This window comes from Corvus kubaryi, unplaced genomic scaffold (genome assembly GCF_017639235.1).
Source record: "Corvus kubaryi isolate FWS band 111438036 unplaced genomic scaffold, C.kubaryi_AGA036_p1.0 135, whole genome shotgun sequence".
NCBI classification, from domain to species: Eukaryota; Metazoa; Chordata; class Aves; order Passeriformes; family Corvidae; genus Corvus; species Corvus kubaryi.
Genome location: NW_024580669.1, coordinates 472,551 through 482,912, shown reverse-complemented (window position 1 = coordinate 482,912; position 10,362 = coordinate 472,551). Strand labels below are relative to the sequence as shown.

General features: G+C 39.7%; 1 protein-coding gene across 3 annotated transcripts in view; it reads left to right on the top strand.

Annotated features, from left to right (window-relative positions):
- Positions 1 to 5,087: 5,087 nt before the first annotated feature.
- The window catches only part of COPG2 (COPI coat complex subunit gamma 2), an 18,461-nt gene continuing 13,186 nt past the window's right edge, over positions 5,088 to 10,362 (top strand). For 2 of the 3 annotated variants that reach the window (XM_042051739.1, XM_042051745.1), the window contains exons 1-6: positions 5,088 to 5,192; positions 6,687 to 6,739; positions 7,220 to 7,300; positions 7,585 to 7,656; positions 8,742 to 8,821; positions 9,589 to 9,664. In XM_042051739.1, coding sequence (XP_041907673.1) covers positions 5,156 to 5,192; positions 6,687 to 6,739; positions 7,220 to 7,300; positions 7,585 to 7,656; positions 8,742 to 8,821; positions 9,589 to 9,664 — 399 coding nt within the window. In that variant the 5' untranslated portion in view covers positions 5,088 to 5,155. Of the gene's footprint in view, positions 5,193 to 6,686; positions 6,740 to 7,199; positions 7,301 to 7,584; positions 7,657 to 8,741; positions 8,822 to 9,588; positions 9,665 to 10,362 lie in introns of all 3 variants that reach the window. The other variant, XM_042051753.1, reaches the window with a different exon arrangement.

Sequence of the window (10,362 nt, the reverse complement as noted above, 5' to 3'; positions counted from 1 at the left end):
TAAATTCATCTTTAAGGGCAAAGGATTATTATTATTATTATTATTATTATTATTATTTATAAATAGGTATTGACAATCCCAATAATAAGAATTAATAAAAAGTTAATAATAATAATAATAATAATTTGTTATTAAAATAGATTCATCTTTAAGGGGGAAGGATTATTATATTATTTTATTTTAATATTATTATTATTATTTTAATCTTCTTATTAATTCTTATTATTGCTCCTGTAAATACACCCAAAAAAACCTCTTTCTTTGCATAAAACCCAGGAAAACACAACTGTGAAGTGGATCCTTCCTCAGGAATAAAGGCATCCCAGATTTTGGGATGGGGATCCAAGGGCAGCTGGAAAGAGGTGGGGAGATGGAGAACACTGTGAGGAAAGGGTTTGGACAACACCTCAACCACATCCCTGGAGCTTTAACACCTGGAATTATCCCAAGAGGATGGAATTAAGACCTTCCACGCCCCAAATAATGGAATATTTGGAGCTGAGACATTTACTTGAAGTAGCAAATTCCATTAATTAATCAAATTGAGAATTAAACTGGGCAGAGGACAAAAGTCTGGACAAGGAATGAGAAGGATTTGGTAAACAGAATAGTTCCAGAGTGGATTAAATTATTTGGCAGGAAAAGTCTTGTTTGAAGCCAAGGGCCATTTAAAATATCTGGATAAAAATAACCACGCCACTATTGATTATAAATTAAATACAATTAAAAAGAGCAGTAAATTCTTCTGGGGTTAATTCCACACAGATGTGATTACAGTAGAAACAGTCAGGATGGATTAAAATCTGAGCCAGGGAGTGAAAAACTCTGGAAAAATCATGTTGGGACAATTTATGTGGTAGGAAAAAGTTATTTGTCAGGGTGAAGGAGTCTCAGGCCTAATTTTCCTAATTTTTTTAGCTTTTAATTCATAATTTTTTAGCTTCTAATTCCTATTTTTTTAGCTTTTAATTCCTAATTCTTTAGCTTTTAATTTCTAATTCTTTCAGTTTTTAATTCCTAAGTTTTTATCCCTATCCCTGATTTTTTTAAGTTTTTAATAAGATGGAGGACTGGGGGTTCTTTTCAATGGATAAAACTCTTGCACAAGTCCCATGGGATTTATAGAGACAAAAAGACCCCCAAAAATACTAAATTTTGGAGCAATTCATCTTTTTTTGCTGATATTTATAATTTTTCTAGTTCTTTTCCTACCCAAGGGTTAAAACCACACCTCTGCAGCTCTGAGAGTTGCTCCACACCAGATTTCCACAACGATTTCCTCCCTCATCCAGGCTCAAAAATTCATGGAATGCTTTGGAAGGACCTTGAAGATCATCTTGATCCAACCAGACCAGGTTCTGTCCAACCTGGAAAAAATATAGGGATTTATGTGGTGTTCCACATATGTTCCACATATTCCACATTCCCTGTTTTCTTAAACCACTGGATGTCATTGAAAGGGAAGAATCTCCAATTTCTCCTTTCTTTACCAGGAGAATGACTCGTGAGGAGTAACTTGTGTTTTAAGAGATGCGTTTAATTGTTCAATGAATTAATGCCAAGAAATAAAAACGTTTAAAGTAAACAAATATTAAAATATTAAAAATATTTAAAATATTTAAAATAATTAAATAACATTTTTAATTAAAATCATAAAAAGGGATTTTGCTGCTGGAGCCACAGTAAGCTCCAGGAAAGGACCAATATCAGCACTGTGCAGCAGTGGGATTTTAGGATGAGAATCAAGACATGCTGTGATCCTGAACTGGATGTTTCTCCATAAAGAGGGAAGCTCTTGAATCCTTTTTCTCTTAAATATTAATATATATTTATATATTAGATTAATTAAATATGATTAATATAATATATTAATAATATTGCTATTGTTATTACTATTAATTATTTAAACAGATGTATTTCAGGTGCTTTGTTCTTCCTTTCCCTCCCATAATATACTTTATGTTATATAATTTATAATAATATATGATAAAATATAATAAATAATATCCCATAGATATAAAAAATATAATTTTATGTAATACACATAATACATAAAAATGGATATTATATACATACTATTTGTATTTATATAAAATATTATTAATTTGTATTATATTTATAGAATATTTCATAAAATTAATTAATATATTTTAATATATTATATAAAATATTATGCAGTTTATTAAACATGATATAATGTAATATTATAGAATATAATGCATATAACATATGCAAAATAGAAATATATATAATAAATATAACATATAATATATAATGTGTAATATATAATATATTTAATAACAATATATACATTAAAATATCATCTATAATATACTATGCAGTCTACTAAACATAATATTATATTAATTATATTATATTAAATATATTGTACTTAGATATATGACACATTGCAACATGTAATATAAGTTATATACATAGTACAAAATATATAGGATATTTAATATATATAATAATGTACCACAAAATATAATGTATAATAAATGAAACAATATCAACATAACATTATGTAGTAGAATATATTGTAATATATAATACATATTATAAATAATAATATATGCTATATGTGTTATATATCATATGTAACATATAACACATATAATATGTACAATAATAATACATAAAACAGTACATGATTTGGTATATCATATAAAATATGAAGTAATATATATTATGTAACATATAACCTAAAAATTATAAAATATAATCTATAATATATAATGTATTAAAATGTTATATATTATGTATTATATATTATGTTTTATATACTATATATTATACATTATATATTACATATTACGTTATATATTATATATTATATATTATATATTTTATATTATATATTATATATTATATTATATATTTTATATTATATATTATATATTTTATGTTATATACTAGATATTAGATATTAGATATTTTAACACACCTCTTAGTTTCTTTTAGGAAATAAACCCTCCTGTACCCCCCTTGTTTCAGAAACCCATCTGTTGGTGGTGTTCAGAAGAGTAAAACAAAACCCTTTCCTTACAACCCTCTGATCCAAGCGAAAACCACTGGAATTTTTATCCACAGAAAGCACAAATCCACAATTCCACGAAAACAAGGGTGATATCAGGGAAGTCGGACAAATCAATTCAAATTTTCCAATGGAAAAAAAACCCCAGTTTGCTCTGAATTCCTCTGTCACTCGGGTTTGGAACGCAGCAAACAGTTCCCACTTGGAAAAGCACAGGTAACGTGTTGCAGCTTCGGGATGGAAGTTTCTAAATCCCTCAGGTCATTCCGTAAAATCATATTTGAGATTCTTGGCCGTCATTTTGCAGCTCTGCCAATCTTCTTGCCCAGTTTCCCAGTGGAATGGGAAACAGTTCTCCAGACTGGAGACACCAAAGATACTGAAGATAAGGAATGAGGAAGGGAAAGCAGAGGCTTGAAGTGATCCCGTGACTCCCACGATGTTTTCATAGGTTGATTTTTTTTCTCAGTTCAAAAGGAAAAGGCACTGAATGCACTCACTCATCACTCCAGTCTATTTGTTTTTTGAACTGGAAACCAGTCAGTTTATCTTAATTTATCCCCTAGGGGATTCTTCAGGAAGAAGTAATTGTGTCGGGAGCTGGATGTGTTCCCACTTGAGCTGGACGTGACAGGAAAGGTCACTTGGCTCTTTGTGTCCTGCCCAAAATTATTGTCTGGGCTGTTAAGTCTGGCTCAGCAGCACAAGGAAAAACCAGGATTAAGTTTAAAAACCTGTTTTCACAACTCCCTGGATTGTGGAAAAATCCCACGTGAAGGTCAGGAGATTGTGTTACAACAGGAGAAGTCGGGAATATGGGATGGAATTAAACAGTTTTTATCATCACATTCCTAAAATACCATGAAAAATCCATCTTTGCAAAGAAAGTTCCTTAAAAATGGGCTCATGGCTTCGTGCTCCAGCCTCTCCAAGGTCACTGCTGCTGGATTTAACAGAATATAGCCTTGGATTACCACGTTTCCTAAGGAATTGCCTGGTTTCCTTTTATTCCCAGAGGTGCAAAGCATGAAATTATTTTCCTTGCAGGATGAAAAGGAGAATTCCAGCCTCCCCAGCCTGCTGAGTGAAGGCAGCACCAGTTCTTCCGCGGGCAAACCTGCTCCTATGGATCGGCATTCCAGCTCCACAAAGTTATTCCCACTCGGAAGCAGCAACCTCTCTCTTGATCCCAATTCCTCATATTTTAGGGAAAACTTGTCCAGTCCCGGCATTCCCAGTGCTGCCAAGGCCACCGCTGAGCCGTGTCCCCAAGTGCCACATCCACATGGCTTTGAAATCCCTCCGGGAATAGGGGCTCCACCCCTGCCTGGGCGGCTGTGCCAGAGCTGGACACCCCTTTCCATGAAGGAATTTTCCCAATATCCAACCTAAACCTTGCCTGGCACAACTTGAGGCCATTTTTTTGCCAAAGTGCTCAAATGGTTGGTTTGTTATGAGAGTTACATGTGAGTTACGTGTGATTACACACGAGTTACACGGGAATTACATGGGAATTACTTGGGATTTACATGTGAGTTCCTTGTGAGTTGCGCATGAGTTACATGGGAGTTACAGGGGAGATTAATGGGAATCCTTTTTTTTGCCAAGGGGCTCAAACGGTTGGTTTGTCTTGAGAGTTATGTGAGAGTTACTTGTGAGTTACATGGGAATCACACAGTTTTTTGCCAAGGGGCTCAATGGTTGGTTTGTCATGGGAGTTAAATGAGTTACATATGAGTTACATAGGAGTTACTTGTGACTTACCTGGGCTTTTGCCAAGGCTCTCAGAGACTTGGATTGTCCTGTGAATTCCACATGAGTTCCCGTTTTTCCGCCTGAAGTTCAGATGGTCCCTTTATTTATTTATTTGTCTCTCCGTCGGTCAGCGAAGCCTCACTCCCCCTCACGAAATAACGACGCGGCTCCTTTAAGACGCGCCCTCACTCTGGCCCCGCCCCTTCAGCTCGCGGGTGGGGGCCTGGCTTGGGCAGGCGGAAGGCGCCGATGTTGATTGACAGCGCCGCAGCCCAATCAGGTGGCAGAGCGCGAGGCGGGGGCGGGGCTTCCGGCGGGGCTGCTGAGGCGGCGGCGCTCGGAGGGAGCGGGAGCGGGGCCGCCATGATCAAGAAGTTCGATAAGAAGGACGAGGAGTGCGGTACGGGGGGGCTGGGGCTGAGAGGAAGGGAGCTGGGGTGAGGAGCGGGCTGAGGGGTGCTGGGGTGACAGCGAGGGTTGTGGTGACCGGGGTGCTGAGGTGAACGGGGGTGGGGATGAGGGAGCTGAGGGGATGCTGAGCTGAGGGAGGTGCTGAGGTGGGGAGGCCCTGGCACAGGGTGTCCAGAGAAGCTGTGGCTGGCCCTGGATCCCTGGCAGTGCCCAAGGCCAGGCTGGAGCAACCTGGTCTATGGGAAGTGTCCCTGCTCATGACAGGAGGTGGAAGTGAACATTAAATTCCCTTCCAACCCAACCCATTCCATGGTTCTGTGATCTCCCATCTCTCACAGCTCCAGGGTATTTGTGCTTCAGCTGTAAGAACTGACTGTCAAAGTATTTCTCTCCTCTGGTGACAAACCCAAAGGAACTGGAGGCTGTTTGCTCTCCCTCTTTGCACAGCTGGTTTCTGGAGAGGATTTTATCCCTGTCTCTGCCCAGTGCAGATGTTTCTTCCCTCAAAGAAGAAGAGAGCATTGATTGCATGTATTTATATTTATATCACTACCTGGACAGTGTTGTGAAACATGTCAAGAAAATGAACTATTTTCTTAGTCGTTTTGCTACACAAAGCAAAATCCAAAAGGCTTCAGAGAAGCCTTTCCAGATCTTCTCTGTCTGCACATCTGGAACTCACAACAGGGAGTTTAGGCAGCCTCTGGCCCCATCTCCCTGTGCTCAGCAGCACCCAAGGGGGTCAGGTCTTGTTGTCAAGAGAAGCTGTGGCTGCCCCTGGATCCCTGGAAGTGTCCAAGGCCAGGCTGGACAGGGCTTGGAGCAACCTGGGATTGTGGAAGGCGTCCCTGGAAAGTCCCTTCCAAACGTGTGGAAGTTAAGTCTGTGTTCCCTACAGTAACTGATGCTGCTTTGAATTTTCTGTGCTGCTGCTCTGAGCTCCAAATGTGCCCAGCCAGGGTTGAGTTCTGTTTCATTCTCGGTTTCCTTCTGCTTGGGATGTGAGACCTGAGGAATAAATGACCTGCAAATGAGAAGTTCCTGCCTGGGGGGAGAGGATCAGAAGTGGAAGTGAGGCTGTGGAGGGATTTACATGTCTGAGAGGTGGTTTCAGTGCTGTTTCAGGTCCTGATCAGCAGCTCTTGTGTTGATGCCTTCAGTGCTTTTGGTGCCTGAAGGAATAAAAATAAGTGGATTAGGAAAGTAGAAAATGGAAGTAGTTTTATGTGAAGGCAAATTAAATAGCAAACGATTTTCTTCTTCCTCTCCTTTTTTTTTTTTTCCTTCATTCTTTCTATAATTGTGAATATACCCCTTAAGAAAGTGGATTCAAAGCTGTTGATGGCCAACATCAGTTTTCCAAAGAGGAATGTCACTGTTTTGAGGTGGTTCGGTAAAGTTTTGGGGCTCTTCCTGCATGTTCAGATCTGTTGGGGTTTGTGAGAAATTCATTTCCTCAACTGAGATGTCTCTTCTTCCTCAGGTAGTGGCTCCAATCCTTTCCAGCATCTGGAGAAGAGTGCTGTGCTTCAGGAGGTAGGAATTATCACAGGATAATGCTGTTCAGTTATTTATTTTTTCCTTCGGGAAGTGTGGCAGAATGATTGTGGGGAAACGTGAATGGCTAAATTCATATAAGTAATTAAAAATCTCAGAGAGAGTGCAAATAAATTAGCTTTATCTACAGCTAATGGGGGGTTTTTTTTTAGGGTAATTAGATGACACATGGCTTCTGTCTTCCATACGGACATGTGGCATCTCAGGGGGCTCTTCCTGAAGAAAAAATGTTGTATTTTGAGGTATTTTTGCCAGTTCCAGATGGCAAATTGAGTTGTTTGTGCTTTGTTCAGATTGCTGCAAACTACAGATGCAAGACCACATTCTCTGGGACACATATTTAGTACAAATAAAAATGACAAGCTGCTTGGCTGGAAACAAATTTGTTTAATTTCGATGTTGAAAGAGAAATAATTATTGCTGGGTTATATAAAAGCAGAATTTATGTTTCATTTCCAGGCACGGCTGTTCAATGAGACCCCTATAAACCCACGAAGATGCCTTCACATCCTTACCAAGATCCTGTACCTGCTGAACCAGGTAACTGGTAGGATTTCTCTCTATCCAGAATGAATATTCCTGAGAGCTTTTAGTGGGAAAGAAGTTTCCCACCTCTTCCTGTCACAGGGAAAACTCCTTGGGAAACGATTCCATCCCTGTGGAGGGCATTTAGAGTGGAGGCAATTGTGGATTCTGTGGGAAGGAAAGTGAGGAAGGGATGGTTTCTAACACGAGAAAGTCTCCAAGAAAAGATTCCTGGTGTGTGGGAGGGCATTAGAAAAGGGAGCTGAATAATGACTGCTTTTCCTCTCTGCTAATTCCAGGGTGAACACTTTGGAACCACGGAAGCCACGGAAGCTTTTTTTGCCATGACCAGATTGTTCCAGTCTAACGATGTAAGTACCTGGTGTTTTGCCTCTCCCTGCCTTTGTCTGGGCCTGCAGGAACTGCCAAACACTTGGATCTTGGGATGTGGGAGGCAAACACTTCACAGGAGGAGCTCTGGAGGCAATTCCTGGTTTGGAAACAAATGACTGAATAATAACGTGTGGTTACTTCTGTGGGTTGGTTTGGGGATGGAGGTGGGTTCTGAGTTAATTACTGGTATAAAAATGGGGATAATGACAAAGGCTGAATTTACAAATCAGTGTCACTTGATGATTGTTGCTTCCACTTACAAATCATCACCATCTGCTTGACTCAAAATAGAATTTAAAAGTTGCCTGCAGATCAAAGGCTGCTGTTCCCTAGAACAACTTCTGTTCATTGATCTCATCGAGGCAAGGGGTGAGAACACCCTAAAAATCATAGAATGGTTTGGGAATTGAATTTTGGAGTTCAACTTTGGGCTCAGCAGAAGGTAAAGTCGTTCTGTGATCTCTTCTGCAGAGTACAAGAACTCAGAGCAGTGTGTTTCATGTGATGGGGCTCATTAATTTTGGTTAAAAATGGTTTGTTTGTTAGAGATTTGTCCATGGAAGCTGTTTAAAGATGAAACAAAATTTGTGGAAGTACAGAGTGTCTGGAATGCTTCTCATATCCACATTTTAGAGAGGGGTTTTTAAAATACAAATGTCAATTGTTTGCAAAGACTTAGTGTCAACACTCCCTGGGTGTTTCTATTTTTCTTTTACAGTAACAAAGTTATTTTTACAGTTTTTAACTGGTAGTTGTGAGGCTTCTGAGTACAGATGCGATGCATCACTTCTTTGATAATTAACGTGGATTTTTGTATTAGTTCTTACCAGTTTACAAAATATTTATGTCTTACTCTTCTGATTTGTTTGAGATCAAGGAGTTTGGCACTTATCCAGTTATCAAATGTAGTTTTACATTTATAACTTTGAATTGAAAAGAATTATCTTCTATTTAAAAGCTTATTCATCTTTTAAACTGAAATATTTAATTTTTATGTTTATTTATCTTTTAAAACTTCTAACTGCCATTGAGTTTAATCTTTCTCTGCGCCGCATTTCCACAGCAAACCCTCAGAAGGATGTGTTACCTCACAATCAAAGAGATGGCCAATATCTCTGAGGATGTCATCATTGTCACGAGCAGGTGGGACACCCTCCAGAGCCTGGGATCGGAGCTCTGGAAAAGGGGCTGCATCTCCCTGGGTTTGTTTTGGCTGCTACAGTGTTGAGGTTTTGTAAAGATACAGCAGTTCTGTGATACAGAGTATGTGCCACTCCCTGAAATGTTATTTTGTTCCCACTCTGATATTATACTTTGCTAAAAAAGCAGGAGAATTCAGTGTATCAGCTGGTTGTCACTTTGTTTTCTTGTGTTTGGGGTTGTTTTTTAAACATTCTTGCTGCTCCACGGACTTGTCGGAGCTTAGGCTGTGACTTTGCTGTCAGAGCAATTGAAGAAAAGCAGAGCAAAGCCCAGTTCGTTTTCCCAGCTGAATTCTCAAATTTTTTGACTTCAAAAATAGACATTGCAGCTGTTGCAAGAGCAAAAATTGGATCTGTGGTGTGTGCCAACAGCACTGATTGCTGAACAGCTTTAGAAATACATAAAATAAACCAAACTGAGCTTTGTTCACTATTTCTAAATCAAAATTTTGTGTAGAACAAACAGAAAGAGAATGGTTGAGCTGAACAAACCAGGCCCATGGCAAAGCAATACAGTGGACTGTGCATTTTATAGTTCTGTATTTCCCCAGATTTTGATGTTAATAACTCTCAAGCTGAGTATTAAGAAGTTGTCCCTAGCCAGAACTAGAGCTTAGCAGTTAATATCTAAATGAAATGAATATCACAAAAAGAGTGAGACATGGGGATATTAAGGAAGTGTTAACAGGATGTTTTTGATGGTTTCAGTTTGACCAAAGACATGACAGGGAAGGAGGATGTCTATCGAGGCCCGGCCATCCGAGCTCTGTGCAGGATCACTGATGTGAGTACAAATTGTGCCACTTTGTGGGAAAGGTGATGAGTGGGTTTAAAATCCCAAAACTGCTCTCTTGCAGGGTGTATTTTACAGTAGTCACGGGACTCTAGAGAGGGCTGCTCAGTTCCCTCTGCATTGGCAGGAGCTCTGTGGAGCTGGAGCACTGGGAATGAGCAGTTGGAATGTTTGGGAGCTCCTTTCTGATCTGGGATTGCTCTGCTCGATGCCCTGTGCGTTGGCAGGAGCTCTGTGGGACTGGGAATGAGCAGTTGGAATGTTTGGGAGCTCGCTTCTGATCTGGGATTGCTCTGTTCAATGCCCTGTGGAACTTCCAGGAGCTCTGTGGGGCTCTAGCATTGGGAATATGCAGCTGGAAGGTTTGGGAGCTCCAGTTCCCATCTGGAATTGCTCTGCTTGATGCCATGCACTGGCAGGAGCTCTGTGGAGCTGGAGCACTGGGAATGTGCAGCTGGAAGATTTTGGAGCTCCTTTCTGATCTGAGATTGCTCTGCTTGTTGCCCTGGGCATTGGTAGGAGCTTGGTGGATCTGGAAGATTTAGGAGCTCCAGTTCCCATCTGGAATTGCTCTGCTCAATGCCCTGTGCAACTTCCAGGAGCTCTGTGGGACTGGAGCTCTGGGAATGTGCAGTTGGAAGATTTGGGAGCTCCTTTCTGATCTGGGGTTGCTCTGCTCGATGCCCTGT